The 22,399-nt window shown below is 38.7% G+C and overlaps 1 protein-coding gene across 1 annotated transcript in view; it reads left to right on the forward strand.

Annotated features, from left to right (window-relative positions):
- The window catches only part of MYH15 (myosin heavy chain 15), a 152,650-nt gene that overhangs the window by 123,122 nt on the left and 7,129 nt on the right, over positions 1-22,399 (forward strand). Inside the window, exons 38-41 of the mRNA XM_047100446.1 lie at positions 1,007-1,177; positions 4,512-4,616; positions 19,873-19,968; positions 20,874-20,995. Coding sequence (XP_046956402.1) covers positions 1,007-1,177; positions 4,512-4,616; positions 19,873-19,968; positions 20,874-20,995 — 494 coding nt within the window. The remainder of the gene's footprint in view (positions 1-1,006; positions 1,178-4,511; positions 4,617-19,872; positions 19,969-20,873; positions 20,996-22,399) is intronic.

Below are 22,399 nucleotides of genomic sequence, written 5' to 3' on the forward strand. Positions count from 1 at the left end.
CAGACACTTCTGCTCTCTGATGGAAAAGAGGTGTGTGAAAGCTTGAACATGTTTGATGGCCAAGAGAAAAATAATGTTTCACATTTATGAAAATCCACATAGAGAAAAAGGACTAAAAAGAGTGTCTACTCCAGCTTGGGAAATGTATGCAGTCACACATTATGGAGACTATCTGCTTTACTGTGCCTTTATAAGATTTTTGACAACGTTGAAAAATGAACTCACTACTTCTTCCCCCACCTTCTAATTCTCACATAGTTCATCTCTGAGTCCCAGCCCCACATAGCAGAACCCAGAGTTGCCTCCATAATTCATTCTTTGCCCTCACCATCTGCACAGACGTCTCACACTTAAATTATACAGATGGTTGGTAACCTGATAGACAGAGAATCTTTGGCTGGGAGGACAGTGTTCCTACATTAAATGCGCTGAGAGATTCATGAACCGGTTCTTAATAATTTCATCGAGACATCAAGCCCTTGTACACATAGCCAAAGCCAAGAGCAGCCTTCACAAACAAGAATTAACCTTCCTTGTGCCAGATTATTGGCACCGAGAGCATCTGTAGCTGCCAAATTCCTGGAGCCTAAACTTGTTTGCTGTTGTGAATCACAGAATTATAAAAGAGAGATGTGCAAGATCTTCATGGGCCTCCTTCCATACTTTTCCTGGTGTGTGATGTTATCGGATGTGTCCTGGGCTTTATTCAGTTCAAAGCTGTTGCTTTAGTTGGTCACCTTTCTTTCAATACAGTTGTTGTGCAGCGTTCATCTCTGGTCTGTTTCTGTTACCCCTCGCCCCAGTCTCCCTGGTGGCTGATGTCATCTGGATTGCCATATCATTAACAAACTTGAGGGTGGCCCAGGTTAGGGACAGAGCAGTGGGAGGAGATTGAGACACAGAGGAAGGCATGATAACTAGTCAGATAAGGACCCGAAGATTGTGGGCAGAAATGTGAAGGTCAACTGGCTGCCAGCTTATCACAGTGTCTTTCTTTCTGTTTTAGGCAGCAAACGTAACAGAAGAACTGAAGAAAGAGCAAGACACCAATGCCCACTTGCAGAAGTTGAGAAAGAATATGGAGCAGACAATTAAAGACTTACAAAAAAGACTGAATGAAGCTGACCAGACTGCCCTGATGGGGAGTAGAAAGCAAATCCAGAAGCTAGAATCTAGGGTAGGCATTTGTCTGGATAATCATGGGGTCATGACAACTTCTGATTCAAGGCCTTATAGTCCTGGGATATCATTCCAAATGTTTTGTAGCTCTCTCGTCACTTCTCTCGTTAGTACTTCTAGATCACTGACAGTGTCAGATCTCAATATATTCATTCATTCTCGCTTGACCTTGGGCCATCAACTAAGACTTTCCTTGGGCTGGATAAACTCTGCCTCCCTCTTCCTGTTAAGTGAGAATGCATCCCTTCCCATTCAGCCACACCAACTCTAGGCTCCCCACAGCCAAGGTTTCCCGCTATTTCCAGATACACCCTCGCAGTCTTGCTTCTGTGCCTCTGTTCCTGTTATTTCCTCTGCAGAGAATGCCCGTTTTTTAACATCCAGAGAAAGGGGGGAAGGGGGACAACTAAATCAAGGATCAAGAAATGCTTAGTGAAGATATAGGAGGGGCTGACAGAAATGATGTAGCACCTGCCTTCAGGGAGCTTGACAATAAATAGGAAGATCTATCTTGAAAATAGGATTTTTTAAATTATTGGATCAATTTCAATGACTATGTACAGGTTGGATGACAAATGCTAGAAGGATAGGAAGAATATTTGACTGGGACTTGATGGTTCAGAAGGGCCTCTTAAAATTGCTTTTGTACATGTATGGTATATCCATACAATAGAATTCTAATGCACATCTATGGTGCCTCCTTATAATCATGCTGATTAAAAAGGAATGAGGGAGCACTCTGTAATATGTTCTGAAGATCTCGTCTAGCAGTATGATGATGATAAAAGGCACAGAGAAAAGGTAGAGTCTACACCCTTTTGTGCAAGAGGGGGTTAATATAGAAGACAGGGGCACATACACATTTGCTTGCATTTTCAAAAAGAAGTGGTGACAGAATAAAACAAAAACTAATAAAAATAGCTGCCATAGGAGGAGAACACAGAGATGAAACTTGGACCTTCCGAATGAACCTTGCTTAGTTGTTTTGATCGCAAAATCATATAAAACATTTACATGCTTCATAACTTAAAAGAAAACACGTTTAAATCAAAGAGCAGAATAAAACAAATCAATCTGGAAAATGTTAAGACAAATGGAAACAACTGAAGCTAACTGTATATCAAGTTGAGGGGCATAAAACATACACAGAAGAATTATTCCTAGTGACTTTTAAACAAAGTGCTTTGTACATCCCTCATGGAATATATCTAAGGACAAAAGAAAAAAAAAATCAAAGCAAACTGCACTTGTAGTTCCAAATAACTATATCTTTAACAAAATGTTTTTAATGTTTATTTATTTTGGGGAAAGAGGGAGGAGCAGAAAGAGAGGGAGACAGAGAATCCAAAGCAGGCTCCACGCTGTCAGCACAAAGCCCAATGTGGGGCTTGAACACAATGAGATCATGACCTGAGCCATAGCGGGATGCTGACCCACTGAGCCACCCAGGCACCCCTCAAATAATAGTATCTTATCATTAACACTATCAGTAAGGTTAATATAATTCTTTAACCAATAATTATTTAATCTTGATTGTATAAGAACCAAGATTTTTAGTAGGAGAAAAAAAAACATATAGGCATAAAATTAAAGAACTTAGAATATGTCTTTTTTCCCTAATTTAAAAAAAAATACATGAATGATAATGGTGTTTCCAATTTGAATTTGATTTTAATTTTGCTTCCAATTGCTGTTTGTCCACCAAAAAGCCTAGAACCCATGCTAACTCAGTAGCAATAAGCTTCCAAATATCAGCTGATACTAAGGAATTATGATTCATTTTCTTAAAACCATAATCATAATACTAATCTGTTAGGATTACATAACGGAATATTTACTGGTGAAATTATATGATGTCTAGGATTTGATATATTAAAGCGATTTTCCCTGAGGTTTTTTAATCGACTTAAACACATACATGAACACATGAGAAAACCTTAAAGGGTCGACTCATAGTCTCATGTCCCAACTGATAGAACTATGTATTAAGTTCCTAGACAACAGGGGTTTAGAAGATTTTTTAACGGGCTTTGTCCACAAGGAACTTGCACACCTGCTGACTTGCCCTCTCTGAGGAAAAACAAGGGCAGTGTGTCTGGAGTGGGGAGGGGAGGGGGGGAGTAAGAGATGGGGTCAGACATTCCAAGCACATTCATGCCCTGGGGCATTGGACTTTGCTATTTTAAAAGAGTAGTCCAAAAGGCCACATTGAGAAGGTGGCATCTGTGTCAAGAAGAAGACGGGGGCTCCTGGTGGCTCAGTAGGTTAAGCCTCCGACTTCAGCTCAGGTCATGATCTCACCGTTTGTGAGTTTGAGCCCTGCATTGGGCTCTGTGCTGACAGCTCAGAACCTGGAGCTTGCTCAGATTCTGTGTCCGCCCCCCCCACCCCTCCCCTGCTCATGCTCTATCTCTCTCTCCTTCAAAAAATAACTTAAAAAAACATTAAAAAATATATTTTAAAAAGGCAGCCACAGAGCCATGGACATCTAAAGGAAGAGAAGGAACAGCCGACACCCTTCCTCCATCAACTCTCTACACCCCTTTCTGCTTTATTTCTCCAGCTCTGCACAATGGCGGTATTGTCACCAATGAGGTTTATCCAAGGCACGATTATTGCTAATTGTTTTATTTCTCCAAATCACATCTCACCATCAAACATATTCTCTATCTTACTTTGTGTGTTTCCGCTCATTAAAACATATGCTTACATACGGGAGAAATTTTTGTTTGTTCTTTTCACTGTTGTCTCCCTAGCCTTGGGGTCCGGTGTGTGGTTGGCATAAAATGTTTGTCGAATGAACGTTATGCTAACTTTGCCTGTATGACTCTGTGAGGCTACAAGCAGATTGTCCATCCGTACTACTGCCCTCCCACAAAACAGGGCTGTCGGGCAGGGTGGGACATATCTGCCACATAGACTCAAGGTCAGATTTCAGGGAGTCAGGGCTGAACATGGAGGAAGAAACTTACGATCAGGTAGTACATTGTCCTAATCCCTAAAGTGTGCCCCGTATAGCTTATTCTCTGTATACTTACCTATGATCATACACAGGGGTGTGTGCAATTTTGTAATCTCACAGGAAACTTACCACTTCTGCATGGATGAGGGTTTAAACGGTCCTTTTATAAACTCACATAATCCCACCAACTCACTTTTGGCGAGGCAGTGTTCCCCGAGAGGCTACCCTGTTTAACCACTGCCAGAAAGAGAGTGGCCCCCCCTCTTGATGACTTTGCTCTCTTTCAAATGATCGCGCCAGTTGGCAAATTCGCTGGCATCCTGTCTTGCTGGCTGCCAGCCTGCGGTCTGAGGTCAGGGTTTTGTTGCAGGTGAGACAACTGGAAGGTGAACTGGAGGACGAAATCCGTCGCAGCGCGGAGGCCCAGAGGGGAGCCCGCAGGCTGGAGCGCTGCCTCAAAGAGCTGACCTATCAGGTACTCCGGGAAACCACTGCCTGTTTGTGTGCTGGAGCACCGAGCTCCTTTCAAGCCTGGGGTGGCCTCCTAGGTCTCCTGCTGTTCTTTCCCCCCACCTTTGTGCTCACATTCAGTGGTAGACATGGACTGACAGGCCCAGGGCTCCTGTGCTCTTAGTGCTTTGGGTCGGTCCCTTTTCAGAGCTCTCAGGAAGCAAAATGTGAGCACAAGTTGCAATTAGAAGGGAAAAGCTATTTATACCGTGCTTATTTTTTCACACATAACGTCTGGGGTGCTCTCAGAAAGATGCCTTCCTGTGAGAGGCTGAGTGAGAACAATGTGTAAATGAAGTGGCTGACAGAGAGTTGGGGTGGCTCCTCAGCCAGCGTGTTACACGGGACACTGGCTACATGGAAGCAGGGGACATGCTCGCTCCTATTTTCTGGTGGCACAGACACTCCAGGCCACTGAGGACTCTGTTCGGTGCCTGTGCCAGGTGGTAGCTGCTAAATACGGCCGTGTGGAGCTCGCAGATTCTTTTCCCGTGAGCGAATGTTGGTCTCAAGCAAATAAGTGAAAAGAGATGGAAAGACTTCTTACCAGTAGTTAACGCATTTCTAAAGCAACAATACAATCCTTCACCTTCATTTTCATTTTCTAACCTTTCTTCCCTTTTCTTCAAACGGAGGGGACCCTTGAATCCGTGAGTGCAGAGGCACTGTGCTGTGTGCTGTTCTGCGGCCCAGCATCTTCCTGGCACAGACTAGGTGCCCACGTTCCAGTTGTTGAACACAGATGCCAGAGGTCACTCCCTGGCCCTCTCCTGCTGCACCGTACAGCTTATGCCAGTGAAAAGGCAAATTCCTCCCGGGCACCCGCTTTCACAGCAACGTTGGCAGTATGAATGCAAGATCTGCCAGTCCTGGTTCTGGTTCCTGAGGCTGAGTTGTTGTTAGAGATGCCAATGTCTTCCCTCCTTGCAGCGAGAAGGATAGTGTTGATAAGAACGCGGTGCACTTCAGAAGCATCATCTTGGGCTAATTAAGATGAAATGAGCTCCTTGCACCAGTTCTTCTTTACTGAGGAAGTGGTTCTTTTCTGAGACTTTTCTAAGAGTTAGTCTGACACTTCTTTAGAGTATGCTAGTTATAACAATACCATTCGGGAGTGAGCCCCTGGGATGTGTGGCTAAGGAAGTAAACACCTTGGGAGCATGAAAGGTGTGGTATTCTACCCTTCTTTTGAGGGGGGTGAGGAAGCCACCTACGCTGAGGGAGTCACATGCTGCTTGTTAATGATGTCTGGGTTTTTCTTCTTTTAGTTTCCTGTGGATTATACTGACATTTTTCCCCCTCTGAAGACAAGTCCATTATAGAACAAAACACCAAAGGCTATACTTTTTTGGTTTTCATTGCCCCAAAGACTGTATTCTTGTTCTATTCTGTTTTATCTTTGTTTCTTCATAGAGCTAGCCTTATTGTTTCCCCTTGTACTAGTACGGAAGTACAGTTCTTAATTTCTTCCAGGCGTCTGCACAATGCTCACAGTATATCTGTTCAATTATGCAATGCTTTTCTGCTGTTAAATCAGATAACACCTACTGAGCACCTATTTAACACAAGATATGAAGCTAGGCCCTGTGACTTTAAAGAGACATTAGAGAGCGCTCCACATTTCTTGATATCAGTACCTGTTTTTGAAATATTCAAGATAGATGCTGGCCCAATCCAGTCTGTTCTCCTTTAACATCAAAATAACCACCAGGACTATGAGGCAGGGTGTTTTGTGATAGTACGTCATTGGTGCCAATTGAAAATGTCATTTTGAAAGGGGCATAAATATGCTTTTCATTTCCTAGGAAACATCCTCTGGGAAGATCCTACTACATTGGAAAGGGAATCAAGTGTGACCCCAGCCACAATAGTTCTATAGCCAGTCCCCATTGAGCATTTATCTTCTCCTGTATGTCCCTCTAGCATTTGGAAACTCATCCTATTTTCTCTCTCCAGTACCTAGAATAATGTGCTATAAAGCAGGACGTAGGACTAGGGACTGACAACCTTTATAACAGGTACAGACAGTCTTTCTGCCCCCTCCCATCCACCTGCTCCATTTTATCTTCCACTGCTTTCTATATTCAAGGATCTATGTATAGATGTTATTTAATCCTTACAAATATAATTACAGATATAGTATCTTCATTTTTAGAGATAAGGAAACAAAATGTAGTTTGGGGTAGCTTCTCCAGGAACCAGATGCCAGGATGGAGTCTGAGAAGCATAAGAGATTTATCTGACATAACACCTGGGAAAGACAAAGGGGAGAGCAAGCAGGATCAGGGCAGAGAAAGCCTTTAGACCACGATGTGAATCTGATATCCATGAAAGGAAAAGGTGAAGGAAGGAGGATGGGATATGAGCTTCACATTGCAGCCCATCTCCTCTGAGCAGTCTCCAGCACAAAGGTTGCCTGGAAAGGAGCCCCATGTTGGGCAGAAATGGCTGGACCCTGGTAATCACTGGGCCGTTATTGACCAGGGGCTGCCTGGGGAGCGGTGATCTCAGAGTAAATGCTACAGCAGATCCCGAAGGCACTGCAGTTGGAGGTTTTCAGGTAAGTGCCCTCCTCACTGCTGAATGGCAAGTTCTTTTCTTGAAGGGAAATCTGAGCCACTCGCAACCATGGCTACCACAGTGATGTAATGCCTCAGGGCTGAGATGTGAGCCGGAGCCTAATAAAGGCTCTGCCTTCTCAAGTGGGAGGAGCTCATTAACATCAGCAACCACTTCCAGGCTTCAGTTTTCTTCCTTGTGGCTTCCTTTACCACACAGAAAATTGACTTGCCTCAGTAAATTGGTTTTAAGCAATTAAACTTCTGTTAGTTTTAGAACTTCTACACATGCATAATTCTTTGAATCTTCAAATTTCTTAAACCTGGGAGGGAAAGGGACAGGCAGATGAAAACAGTAGATTTTATTGAAGAGGTAGACCTATCTCATTTTCTTATATCTTGGTCCCTGCCTTAGTAAGCTTAAAATGAGTAATTATCTACTGGCAGATTGTACTTTCAGGTGGGGTGGGGGAGTATTCTAGGCCATAGAAATGGCTTGGTTAAAGCTTTATTTATTTACTTATGTATTTATATATTTACTTATATTGAGATAAACTTGACACATAACATTGCATTAGTGTTGTGTGTACAATGTAATAATTTGATGTTTGTTTACATTGTGAAATGATTATCACAAATTTGGTTAACATCCATCACCACACATAACTACAATTTTTTTCCTTGTGCTAAGAACTCTTTAAGACTTACTCTCTTACCAACTTACAAATATACAGCATCATATTGTTAACTACAGTCACCATGTTCAACATTGCATTCCGAGGACTTACTCATCCTATAACTGGAATTTTGTACTTCTTGACCACCTTGACCCATTTTCCCCACCCCCATAGACCCTTGCCTTTGGCAACCACCAATTCTTTTTTTTTTGTTGTTTATGTGAGTTTGGTTTTTTAGATTTTACATATGGGTGACATTATTTGTTTTTTTCTGACTTCTTTCACTAGTATAATGCCCTTAAGGATTGCAAATGGCAGGACCTCCTTCTTTTTATGGCTGAATAATAATATTCCATTGTACATATAGCACATTTTCTTTAGTCATTCATTTGTTGATGAACACTAGGGTTATTTCCATGTCTTGGCTATTGTAAATAATGCTGGCATGAACATGGGGTATTTCAAGATAGTGATTTTGTTTCCTTCAGATCAGTAACCAGAAGTGGAATTAGTGAATCATATGGTAGTTCTGTTTTCAATTTTTTGAGGAAGTTTCATACTGTTTTCCACCATGGCTGCACCGATTTGTATCCCCAACAGTAGTGCACAAGGGTTCCCTTTTCTCCACATTCTCATCAACACTTGTTATTTCTTGTCTTTTTGATATATCATTATGATTTTGATTTGCATTTCCCTGATGGTAAGTGATGTTGAGCACCTTTCCATGTACCTATTGGCCATTTGTATATCTTCTTGGAAAAAAGATCTCTTCAGATCCTCTGTTCATTTGAAACAAAACACATGAACATAGGGGAAGGAAAAGAAAAGCTAAAAAACTGAGAGGGACACAAACCATAAGAGACTCTTAAATACAGAGAACAAACTGAGGGTTGCTGGAGGATGCTGGCGGGGAATTAAATGGATGATGGGCATTAAGGAGGGCACTTGTTGGGATGAGCACTGTTATATGTAAGTGATGAATCACTAAATTCTACTCCTGAAACCATTACTACACTATATGTTAACTAGCTTGGATTTAAATAAAATATAAAAAAATTAAAAATAAAATTCCAGTGTAATTCATGTATAGTGTTATATTAGTCTCAGGTGTGCAGTATAGTGATTCAGCAATTCTATACATTACTCACTGCTCATTGAGATAAGCATACTCTTAATAATCCCCTTCACCTATTTCACCCATTCCCCCTACCCATCTCCCATCTGGTCACTACCAGTTTGTTCTCTATAGTTAAGAGTCTGTTTTTTTATTTGTCTCTTTATTGTTTGTTCTGTTTCTGAAATTCTACATATGAATGAAATCATATGGTATTTGTCTCTCTCTGACTTATTTCACTTAGCATTATACCCTTTAGATCCATCCACGTTGTTGCAAATGGCGAGATTTCATTCTTTTTATGGCTGAGTAATATTCTATCATGTATATATACATCTTTATCCACACTTCATTTGGACACTTGGATTGCTTCCATATTTTTTCTATTAAAATAATGCTGCAATAAACATAGAGCTGCATTTATCTTTGCAAATTAGTGTTTTCATATTCTTTGGATAAATACCCAGTAGTAGCATTATTGGATTCAGTCCTCTATTTAATTTGTTCAAGAACCTCTCTACTGTTTTCCACAGTGTCTGTACTAGTTTGCATTCCCACCAACAGTGCACGAGGGTTCCTTTTTCTCCACATCTTTGTCAACCCTTGTTTCTTGAGTTTTTGATTATAGTGATTCTGACAGTGTGAAGTGATATCCCATAGTTGCTTTGATTTGCATTTCCCTGATAATTAATGATGTTGAGCATCTTTGCATGTTTCTGTTCCTCTGCCTATTTTTTAAAGCATATTTTTTGTTTCCTGTTCTGTTTTGTTATTCAGTTGTATGAGTTCTTTATGTATTTGAGATATTAATCCCTTCTCAGGTATGTGATTTAAAAATATTTCCTCCTATTCCATAGGTTGCCTTTTCATTTTTTTGAAGGTTTCCTTTGCTGTATAGAGGTTTTTTAGTTTGCTGCAGTCCCACTTTTTATTTTTGTATCTGTTGCCATTGTTTTTTTTATGTCAAATCCAAACTTCATGGCCAAGACCAATTTCAAGGAGCTTACCCTCTGTTTTCTTCTAGGAGTTTTATGGTTTCATGGTTTCACATCTTACATTTAAGGCTTTAAGCCATTTTGAGCTAATTTTGTGTATAGTATAAGAAAGTGGTCTACTTTCATTCTTTTGCATGTGGGTGTCCAATTTTCCCCGCACCATTTATTGAGGAGGATACCCTTGTATATTCTTAGCTCCTTTGTCATAAATTAATTGACCATATATGTATGAGTTTATTTCTGCACATTATATTTTGTTTCATTGATCTATGTGTCTGTTTTTATGTCAATACTTTGATTACTATAGTTTTATAGTTTGAAGTCAGTAAGCATGATGACTTGAGTGTTCTTCTTCCTTCTCAAGATTCTTTTGGCTATTAGAGGTCTTTTGTGCTTCCATACAAATTTTCAAATTGTTCTGTGAAAACTACAATTGAAATTATGATAAGGACTGTGCTGAATCTATAAACTGCTATGGGTAATATGGATATTTTAACAATAATAATTCTTCCAACCCCTGAGCATAAAATAACTTTCCATTTTATTTGTGTCTCCTAAAATTTATTTCATCAATGTCTTACAGTTTTCAGAGCACAGATCTTTCACTTCTTTGGTTAAATTTATTACTAACTATTTTATTCTTTTTGATGCATTTGTAAATGGGATTGTTTTCTCAAATTCTCTTTAGAATAGTTTGTTATTAGTGTGCAGAGACACAACCGATTTTTGTATGTTGCTTTTACATCTGCAATTTTACTGAATCGGTTTATTATTTATAACAGTTTTTGATTGAGTCTTTAGGGTTTTTTTGTTTTGTTTTGTTACATATACTATTATCTCCAAATCAAGACCATTTACTTCCTTTCTGATTTGGATGCCTTTTATTTCTTTTTCTTGCCTAATTGTGCTGCTGGGACTTCCAGTAATATGTTGAATAAAAGTGGTGATAGTAGGCATCTTTGTCTCATTCCTAATCTCAGAGGAAAATCTCTCCACTTTTCTCCATTGAGTATGATGTTAGCTGTGTGTTTTTCATATATGGTCTTTATTATGTTGAGATACAACCCTCTATATTCACATTATTGAGAGGTTTTATCATGAATGGATGTTGAGTTTTGTCAAATGATTTTTCTTCATGTATTCAGAAGTTCATATGATTTCTATCTTTCATTTTGTTAATGCGGTATATCACATTGATTTGCAGGTATCAAACTATCCTTGCATCCTTGGAATAAATCCAATTTGATTATTGGATTTATTGATGTATTGCTGAATTCAGTTTGTTAATATTTTGTTGAAGATTTTTGTATTTATGTGCATCAGGGATATTGACCTGCAGTTTTCAGTTTCCTTGCTTGCTTGCTTCCTTTCTTCCTTCTCTCTCTCTCTCTCTCTCCCTCTCTCTCTCTCTCAGTTTTGATATCAAGGTAATGCTTGCCTCATAAAAGAAGTTTGGAAGTGTTCCCTCTTCTTCAATTTTTTAAAAAGAATTTGGGAAGGATTGGTATTAATTATTCATTAAACATTTGATAGAATTTACCAGTGAAGCCACCTGGTCTTGGACTTTTATTTGTTGGGAGATTTTTGATTACTAATCCTATCATCTCCTCACTAGTAATTTGTCTGTTATGATTTTTTTATGTTGTACTTGATTTATTTTTATCATTTTTATTTTTTATCATAATAATTATACTCTTTAATCCCTATCCCCTAGTTCCATCCCTCCACCCACCTCCCTCCAGCAACCACTGTTCTCTATAGTTAAGAGTCTGTTTCTTGTTTTTTTCTCTCTCCCTTTCTTTTTCTTTACACACCACATTTTCTTTATCCATTCATCTATCAAAGGACACTTGAGCTGCTCCCATAGTTTGGCTATTGTAAATAATGCTGCAGTAAACATAGGGGTGCATGTATCCCTCTGAATTAGTGTTCTTGTATTTTGGGGTAAATACCAAGTAGTGCAATTCTTGGAATGTAGGATGTTTCTATTTTCAATTTTTTTAGCAACTTCCGTACTATTTTCCACAATGGCTGCACCAATTTGCATTCCCACCAACAGTGCAAGAGGTTTCCTTTTTCCCACATCCTTGACAACATCTGTTGTTTCTTGTATTTTTGATATCCTCAAATTTCCTTTTACTCGTGATTCAGTCTTGGTAGGTTGTATGTTCTAAGAATTTATCTATTTCTTTTAGGTTATCCAAATTTGGGGCATATAATTGTTTATAATAGTCTCATGATTCTTTGTATTTCTGTGGTATCACTTGTAATGTCTGCTCTTTCATTTCTAATTTTATTTGTTTGAGTCTTCTCTCTCTTTTCTTGGTGAGTCTAGCCAAAAGTTTATCAATTTTGTTTATTTAAAATATTTTTGTTGCAATATAAGTGACATACGATGTTATATTCATTTCACGTGTACAACATAGTGATTTGACAACTATAGATGTAATGCTATGTTCTCCACAAGTGTAGCTACCATCTGCCACCATATCATGTCATTGCAATACCACTGACTATATTACCTATAATCTGTATATGTCTTCATCCCATGACTTATTCATTGCAAAACTGGAAGCCTGTACCTCCCATTCCCCTTACCCCTGTTTGTTCATTTCACACACACACACACACACACACACACACACACACACACACTCAGAACCACAGTTCTCTGTACTTAAGATTCTGTTTTTGCTATTTTTGTTAGTTTGTTCATTTTGTTTTTGAGATTCCACCTATAAGTGAAACCATATGGTGTTTGTCTTTCTCTTATTTCACTTAGCATTATACCCTCTAGGTCCATTCATGTTGCTGCAAATGGTAAGACTGCATCTTTTTTATGGCTGAGTAATATTCCATTATACACATATACTATATCTTCTTTATCCATTCATCTATGGATGGACACTTAGGCTATTTCTATATCTTGCTCTGTAAATAATGCTGCGGTAAACATAGAGGTGCCTATATCTTTGCAAATTAGTATTTGTATTATTTGTATTATTATTGTATTCAGGTGCTCTGCCCATTGTACATCAGATTATTTGGATTTTTTGGGTATTGAGTTATGTAAGTTCTTTATATATTTTGGATATTAACCCTTTAACCAGGTATATCACTTGCAAATATATTCTCCTACTCAGTAGGTTGCCTTTTTGTTTTGTTGATGGTTTCCTTTGCTGTGCAAATGCCTTTTAGTTTGGCATAATCCTAATAGTTTCTTTTTGCTTTTGTTTCCCTTGCCTAAGGAGACACATCCATAAATATGTTGCTAAGGCAACATTCAAGAGACTATTTCCTGTGTTTTCTTCTAGGAGTTTTATTGTTTTAGGTCTCACATTTAAGTCTTTAATACATTTGGAGTATATTTATTTGTATGCTTTAAGAAGAAAGTGGTCCAGTTTCATTCTTTTGCATGTAGTGGCCCAGATTTCCCAGCACTATTTACTGAAGAGACTGTCTTTCTTCCTTGTATGTTCTTGTTGCTTTTGTCATAGACTAACTGACCATATAAATGTAAGCTTATTATTGGGCTCCTTAGTCTATTCTTTTGATCTATGTGTTCATTTTTATGCCAGTACCATGCTATTTTGATTATTATAGCTTTGTAGTACATCTTGAAATCTGAGACTATTATACCTCCAGCTTTATTCTTTCTCGATTGATTTGACTAATTGGTGTCTTTTGTGGTTCTACAAATTTTAGAATTATTTGTTCTAGATCTGTGAAAAATACTATTGGTGTTTTAATAAGGAGTATTATTGAATAAATCTGTAGATTACTTTGGGCAGTATGGATATTTAAAAATTTTTTTGATGTTTATTTATGAGAGGCAGAGACAGAGAGAGGGAGAGGGGGAGAGGAAAAGAGAAACAGTACAAGCCAGGGAGGGGCAGAGAGAGAGGGAGACAGAATCTGAAGCAGGCTCCAGTCTCTGAGCTGTCAGGACAGAGCCCAATGCAGGGCTCGAACCCACAAACCATGAGATCATGACGTGAGCCGAAGTTGGACTCTTAACCAACTGAGCCACCCAGGCACCCCTATAGTATGGATATTTTAACAATATTCATTCTTCCAATCCATGAGCATGGAATATCCTTCCATTTGTTTGTGTTGTTTTCATTTACTTTCATCAACATTTTATAGCTCAGAGTACAGGTCTTTTACCTCCTTGGTTGAGTTTATTCTTAGTTATTTTATTCTTTTGGTGCACTTATAACTAGAATTGTTTTCTTAATTTCTTTTTCTGATACTTCATTATTAGTGTCTAGAAAAACAACAGATTTATGTATATTAACTTTGAATCTGGCAACTTTACTGAATTTATTTACTCACTTCTTCTAGGTTATCAATTTTTTGGCATATAATTGTTTTTAGTGGTTTCTATGATCCTTTGTATTTCTGTGGTATCAGTTGTAATGTCCCCTCTTTCATTTCTATTTTTGTATGCATCCTTTCTCTTTTTTTTCTTGGTGAGTCCAGCTAAACGTTTATCAATTTTGTTTATCTTTTTAAAAAAATAGCTCTTAGTTTCATTGTTTTTTTTTTATTGTCTTTTTAGTCTATTTTCATTTATCTTCATTCTGATCTTTGTTATTTCCTTCCTTCTGCTAACTTTGGTATTTGTTCTTTCTTCTAGTTTCTTAAGGCCTAAAGTCCGATTGTTTATTTGAGATCTTTATTCATTTCTTAATGTAGAAATTTATTACTATTAATTTCCTTCTCAGAACTGCCTTTGCTGCATCTCAAAAGTTTTGGTATGTTGTATTTCCATTTTCATTTGTCTCAAGGTATTTTTTTTATTTCTCTTTTGATTTCTTCTTTGACTCATTGGTTGTTTAGTGATATTGTTTAATCTTCCTACATTTGAGGATTTTCCAGGTTTTTTTTTTCTTATAATTTCTAGTTTCATACAGTTGTGGTCAGAAAAGATACTTGATGTGACTTCAATCCTTTTAAATTTATTAAAACTTGTTTTCTGGCCTAACATATGATCTATCCTGAGGAATATTATATGCATGCTTGAGAATAATGTGTATTCTGTTCCTTTTGGTCAGAATGTATACAGTCTGTTAAGTCCATCTGGTCTAATGTTTTATTTAAGGGTTATGTTTCCTGAATGATTTTCTGTCAGTCTGATCTATGTATTAATAACAATTGGGTATTAAAGTTCCCTGCTTTGGGGCGCCTGGGTGGCGCAGTCGGTTAAGCGTCCGACTTCAGCCAGGTCACGATCTCGCGGTCTGTGAGTTCGAGCCCCGCGTCAGGCTCTGGGCTGATGGCTCGGAGCCTGGAGCCTGTTTCCGATTCTGTGTCTCCCTCTCTCTCTGCCCCTCCCCCGTTCATGCTCTGTCTCTCTCTGTCCCAAAAAAATAAATAAACGTTGAAAAAAAAAATTTTTTTTTAAATAAAAAAAAATAAAAAAATAAAGTTCCCTGCTTTTATTGTATTGCTGTTTATTTCTCCCTTTAGGTCTGTTAACACTTGCTTTATATATGTAGATATTCCTATATTGGTGTATAGATATTCACAACTGCTATATCCTCTTGTTATATTGACCCCTTTATCATTATATAATGACCTTTGCCTCTTATTGAGATCTTTGTCTTAACATCTATTTTGTCTGATATAAGTATAGGTACCCCACCTTCATTTGGTTAATGTTTGCATGTAATATCTTGTTGCATTCTTTAAAACTTTTAGTCTGTGTGTCTTTAGGTCTGAAGTGTCTTGTAGGCAGCAGCTAGATGAGTTTCCTTTCTGTATCCATTCAACCACTCTGTCTTCTGATTGGAAAATTTGGTCCACTTATATTTAAAGTAATTATTGATAGGTATGCACGTAATTGCCATTTTGTTAGTTTTCTCGCTGTTTTGTAATTCCTTTGTTACTTTCTTCTTCTCTTGCTCCTTGTTGATTTGGTGATTTTCTGTAGTATGGTTAGATTCTTTTCTGTTTATCTTTTGTGTATGTACTATAGGTTTCTGCTTTGTGGTTACCATGAAGCTTACATGAAGCAAACTGTATTTATGATAGTCTATTTTAAACTTCAATTGGGATGCACTCTAAAGCTCTATATTTTTACTGTCCTCCCTGGCAACATTTTATGTTTGTTGATGTCACAATTTACATATTTTTATCCTGTGTATTCATTAACAGATATTGGAAGTTATTTTTTACTATTTTTGTCTTTTAACCTTCATACTAGATACATGTGATTTACCCACCACCAAACATTATATTATTCTGAAAATATACATATATATACATATAAACATATACATGTATATGTATGCATATATACATACATATGTATACATATATATGTGTATACATATATATGTATACATATGTATGTATATAAATATATACACAACATATATATATATATGTATATTCATTTTCCTGTTACTAATTAGTGCCCTTTCATTTCAGTTTATAGAAGTTTCTTTAATGTTTCTTATAAGGCCAGTCTAATAGTCTGAACACCTTTAGCTTTTGCTTGCCTGGAACACTGTTTATCTCTTTTTCAGTTTTGAAGGACATCTTTGCCAGGTAGAGTATTCTTAATTGGCAGGTTTTTATTTTTCTTCTTCTTTCAATACTTTGAATGTATTGTACCTTTCCCTTCTGGCCTGGAAAGTTTTTGCTGAAAAATCTGCTTATAGAGTCCTGTGGGGTTAACAAGTTGTTTTTCTCTTGCTACTTTTAAGATTCTCTCCTTGTCTTTGACAATTTAGTATTACGTGTTTTGGTGTGGGTCTCTTTGGGTTTATTTCATTTGAAGTCTCTGAACTTCCTGGATCTGGATGTCTCTTTCTTTCCTCAGGTTAGGGAAGTTTTCAGCCATTATTTTTTTCAAATTTTTGCCCCTTTCTCTCTTTATTCTCCTTCTAGGACCCTTAGAGTGCAAATGTTGGTCTGCTTGATGTTCTTCTATAAGTCTCTTAAGCCATCACTCTTTCATTCTTTATCTTTTTGCTGCTCTGATGAGATGAATTCCACTGCCCTGTCTTCAAGTTCACTATCCTTTCTTCTGCTTCATCTAGTTTGCTGTTGAACTCTCTGTTGTACTTTTCAGTCCACTTCTTTTTCTTTTTTTTTCTAATTTTTTTTAATGTTTATTTTATTTTTGAGAGAGAGAGAGAGACAGAGTGTGAGCCGGGGAGGGGCAGAGAGAGAGGGAGACACAGAATCTGAAGCAGGCTCCAGGCTTTGAGCTGTCAGCACAGAGTCCGATGCAGGGCTCAAACCCACGAACCATGAGATCATGACCTGAGCCGAAGTTGGACGCCTAACCGACTGAGCCACCCAGGCACCCCCGTCCACTTATTTTTCATTACTGTGATTCTGTTTGGTACTCTCTTATATTTTCTCTTTGTTGAAATTTTCACTTCATTCATGCATTGTTCTCCTGAGCTTGGTGAGCATCTTTATGACCATTGTTTTGAACTCTTTATCAGGTAAATCACTTACCTCTTTTTCTGAGATTTTATTTTGCTCTTCTGTTTGAAGCCCATTCCTCTGTTTCTTCATTTTCTTTGATTTTCTGCATTGATTTCTATGCATTAGGTAAAACAGCTACCTCTCCCAGTCTTGAATGAGTGGTCTCATGTAGGACATGATCCTTATTGTTCAACAATGCTCTAGCTCTTGGTTGTTTCTAAAACCTTTGTCATTGTCCAAGCTCTCTTCTTTGTTCATAGTGGCTCCCAATAGTTTAGGGTGTCCTAGCCTATTGGTATCCAAAAGGGGAAGATCTCAGTACCTAGATGCAGGCTGATTGGAATCTGGATCCTCAGGTAGGAGCTTTTAAAATATGCATATATACCTCTTCTAGGTGAAGACTGGGAGATGGCCATTTCTGTTTTATTTCTGCTGAGCCTTGGGGTGATAGCCATTTAACAACTGTTTCTTTGTGCCATACCATTGGACCTGCGAACGCAAGCCCTGCTGGTCACCAGAGCCCGGCTATCAAGGGATGTGTCCTCTGGGCAGCAGCTACAAAATCCAGGACACCAGACCTGTGTACAAACTCCTTTCTTGGAAGTACTGGCAAACTGGAGTGGGGAAGATAGCCTGCCCAGTCTCTGAGTATTGCAGTCAGCCCCTTGATGTATGTTAAATTAGAAGCCAGCTTCTTAGTGACAGCTACTAAGATATATGAATTAGTCTCTTTGACAGAAAGATGGCATCTCAGTATTCTGCTTCTGTATTGTGACATGGCAGGGGAGGGGTCAGCTGGCTAAGCACTATTTGTTGCAGCCCTATGGGACCCATGAACATAAGTACCACTGGCCACCAGAGTCATGCCTTCATGGGGTATTTTCTGGGGAGCATCCACAAACCAGGGCACTAAACATGCACAAGCCTCCTTTCTGAGAGATAGCAACCTGGAGTGAGGCAGAGGGCAAGTGTGAATATGATGCCTACCAGCCTTTCATATCTCTGGAGAGCATTGCAGTCAGCCCCTTGTGTGTTAAATTAGAAGCCTTCCTTAGGCTGCAGGTACTAAGATAAACAAATAGTCCTCTTTTGTGGAAAGACTTGACATTTCTATCTCTTTCCTCGGTACTGTGTCCAAGGGGAGATATTGACTAAACTTACAGAGGAGGGAATAAGAGAACTATGAGGTAATAGGAGATGAGTTTAATTGGAGTGGAGGAAGTTTGTGGAAGGCAGTGGAAGGGCAGTAGAAAGACTATGAAAGTCACCAAAGGAGTTGACATTTGATGAAACAAGTAATATGAAAACAGGAAAGTCATTTGAGTAGCAGGAGGCAGACCTTGATAAATCAGTATCTTGGGGCACCTGGGTGGCTCAGTTGGTTAAGTTTCTGACTCTTGATTTTGGCTCAGGTTATGATCCCCTAGTTTCATGAGTTCAAGCCCCACATTGGGCTCTGTGCTGGCAGCTAGGGATTCTCTCCCTCCCTCTTTCTCTGCCCTCCCCCATTTACACTGTCTCTGTCTCTCTCACAATAAAAAAAAAACTTAAAAAAAAATCAGTATCTCAACCACAAGCCAACTGAGATGGTCTTCTTTTGGAAAGTTCAACAGCTCCAAAGTGGAGATACTCTACTTAAAAGGGCATGAGAAAGTAGGGGATATGCAGAGACTTTCCTATCTGTGTGCCTCTCCTCTCCTATTTCCTCAGAACACCCAGGGCTCTGTGGAGCACAGCTAAGAAACACTATCCTACTAGATTTCTTTTGTCCATCCCAAGCCTGGATTGCAATGGAAGCAGTGAGAATGTACACACCAAGGTCCCCACAGTTCATAGAATTTTCCTCACTCTCTGCTGATGCCCACACCACAATTCCAGAAGACTTACCTTTCTATAATTCCATTATCCAAAACCAAGAGTCAATTAGAAAGTTCAAGGGGGAAGAGTTGGTTTGATTAGTGGCAGGAGAGGATTGGTTTCTAGTTTTGTACACACAGCTTCTGTTATAATGCTACTTCATTCCTACTGAGAAACCACAGGCTGGTGTAGCTTGGTTAGGATGGGAGGACTGTTAGGAGAAGTGACTGTCATTGCTAATTTCTCAGAACTTACAATAAGTAAAGTAAGACCCATTTCTCAAATCACAACTCAAGTTATTTAGTAAAGTTCCTAACCAAGACACATGGGTAGCTCAGTCAGTTGAGTGCCTGACTTGGGCTCAGGTCATGATCTCATAGTCTGTGGGTTTGAGCCCCATGTCAGGCTCTGTGCTGACAGTGCAGTCTGCTTCAGATTCTCTGTCTCCCTCTCTCCCTCTCCCTCTCCAAAATTAAAATAATAAATTTCCTTTTATTTTCTCACATGAGGCTACTCCCAATGCAGACTGCTGGATCATTCAAATCACTTTCATATACCTATCTATGCATTTCAGGCAGAGGATGACAAGAAAAATCTGAGTAGGATGCAGACTCTGATGGATAAACTTCAGCTAAAAGTACAAAGTTACAAGCAGCAAATGGAGGCAGCAGTAAGTACCTGGCGGCCATTACAGCCTCATGGATTTCCCAGCCATTGTTTTTGATTTATGGAGATAGGTAAGCACTTTGTCAGAGAGGACCAGCTCAGCTTAAAGTCTGTTCATTTTCTAGTTTTTCTCAGACTAGAATTATCACCCATGCTCAAAAAATTGTTACTTTTTCCTTCGGGGAGCCAGAGCTTTCACCATCAAACTTGTGGTTACGCTCAGATATGTGCATTGCAAAAAAATGAGTCAAGTAAAAACATGATGTCGTATAGGGATGGCAAATTTTTGGCCAGTCACCCTGGGGCCTTCCTCACCCTAAATATCCTTGGGTGAGTGGTTTCACAGCCTCGACATAACTCTGGCCAAAACTGTCATCATTTGAAATGTACTTGCCAACGCTGGTTGCCAACTCATAGCTACATAGAATGTAATTCATAAGTAATGTATATATTGGCTTATATCTAATAATATATATCTAATAATACCTCTTCAGGGGTTTTGAATTATTTCAATAATTTTGCCTAAAACTGCTATATGTAAGAATTACTTGTTGACATATAATTTTAAAGATAAGCCCCCTTCACTCAGAGGTAAACTCGGATGTTTAGCTGTTTGCAAAACAATTGTGGTTTTTCTAACACATAAGATGCCCGTGAAAACCATACTACATCCAATTAGTGGAACGTGCTGAGCAGGTTCTAAATTTCTAGAAAACAATGCTTATAAAAATGGATATCATGCCTGCTAGAAAGTCTGAATCCTTATATATCATATCATACCAAAATATATTCCATTCAACACTCAGAAGTTTATATTCCTTTCACACATTTTTCAACTTTCTCATGTCAAAGCAGAGAAAATGACTATGTAAGCACAGGGATATTTTTTCATTTTTTTTATTTTTATAGGAAGCACAAGCCAATCAATATTTTTCCAAGTATAAGAAGCAGCAACACGAGTTGAACGAAGCTAAGGAAAGGGCAGAGATAGCAGAATCTCAAGTCAATAAACTCAAGTTGAAAGCAAAAGAGTTTACAAAAAAGGTATGTCAGATATTCAACTCTAATTCTTAAAGTGTGCGTGTTTAGGGTTCATGTCATACAACGAGTAGAACAAGAAATCTCTTTGTTTCCCATCCCCTTCCCTTTAAAGTCTTCCCTATTTACTAAATTCTCCTTGTCCAGGTAATGTGAAGTGCTAAGCATTTGGGTGGAATGCACATTGTATTTATACTTCTCAAATTCTTAATTCCAGGTGAACTTGTAGACTCTGAATTCCAGGTCCTAGATTCACTTTTATAGAACAGTCAGAAGTCCAGAGAACAAAGATAATTTAAAAAGTTTGAAAGATGGATATGCTTGAAACTCCAAGAGAAGTCTTTCTAGGTAGACAAGTACATGACTTTATACTGAATCAGTATGGAGACCTAGGGGGTGAGGTTTAAAGTTGAGGCAGTGGAGAATAAATGCACTTGTCTTTTCTAGCTTTACTCCTGGTTCTGTCCTAAAGCAAGGAGAAAGGATATTTCCATATCTGTGGGTTATGACACTACTATTCTGATCCCATGGTACGGGCACTACCCTAACTTTACCAGCAAAGTGGCAGCATGACAAAGACCATTGAACAGTGGGCTTGTCCGGGTATGTTCAGGTTACTATAACAGAATGCCAGAACCTGGGTGGCTTATAAACAACAAACATTTCTCACAGTTCTTTAGGCTGGGAAGTCCAGGATCATGGTGCTGGCAGATTCAATATCTGGTGAGGGCCACTTCCTCATAGCCCTTTTCTCAATGTGTCCTCACATAGTGAAAGAGTGGGGGTGGGAAGGAGGAGCTCTCTGGGGATTTTTTTTTATAAGGCACTGATTCCATTCATGAGAACTCCACCCTCATACTTAAAGCCCCACCTCCTAACACCATCACTATGGGGATTGAGATTTCAACATATGAATTTTGGGGTTATACTAACATTGAGACCATAGGAAGCTCAGCTTTCTTATTAGATTTTCCAGGAACACAGGGTGTTTAAATAAGGTCTAGCTTTAGGAGAAATGAACTAAAGAACATTAGATAAGACATTAGCTGTCCTTTATGGAATGCCTATAAAACACTTAGCAGTCTCTAGCACAGAGAGCCACCATTTCATTTTTAAAAATTTGGTACCTGCCTGGTCTTCTTATAAATGAATTACTAATAACTCTGCAGGATAAGTAAATAGGGTTGTCCATAATAAATACTACCTGGAAGGAGGTCAAAATAATCTCTTTTGAAGGAGAATCTAAAAGTTGGTTGTACTGAATAGGTTTAGATCTAAATATGAGAAGCATGGGTCATTGGCACACTCCAGAAATTTCTTATTGATGCATGAATAGTTGTCTTAGGGATAAGGCCTATGTGCAAAGGTCCACTTGAGTGGTTTGAACTCTGGCCACA

Source organism: Lynx rufus, unplaced genomic scaffold, assembly GCF_022079265.1.
Source record: "Lynx rufus isolate CCGP_SWC_20201006 ecotype Redwood Valley unplaced genomic scaffold, mLynRuf1.p SCAF_5, whole genome shotgun sequence".
NCBI classification, from domain to species: Eukaryota; Metazoa; Chordata; class Mammalia; order Carnivora; family Felidae; genus Lynx; species Lynx rufus.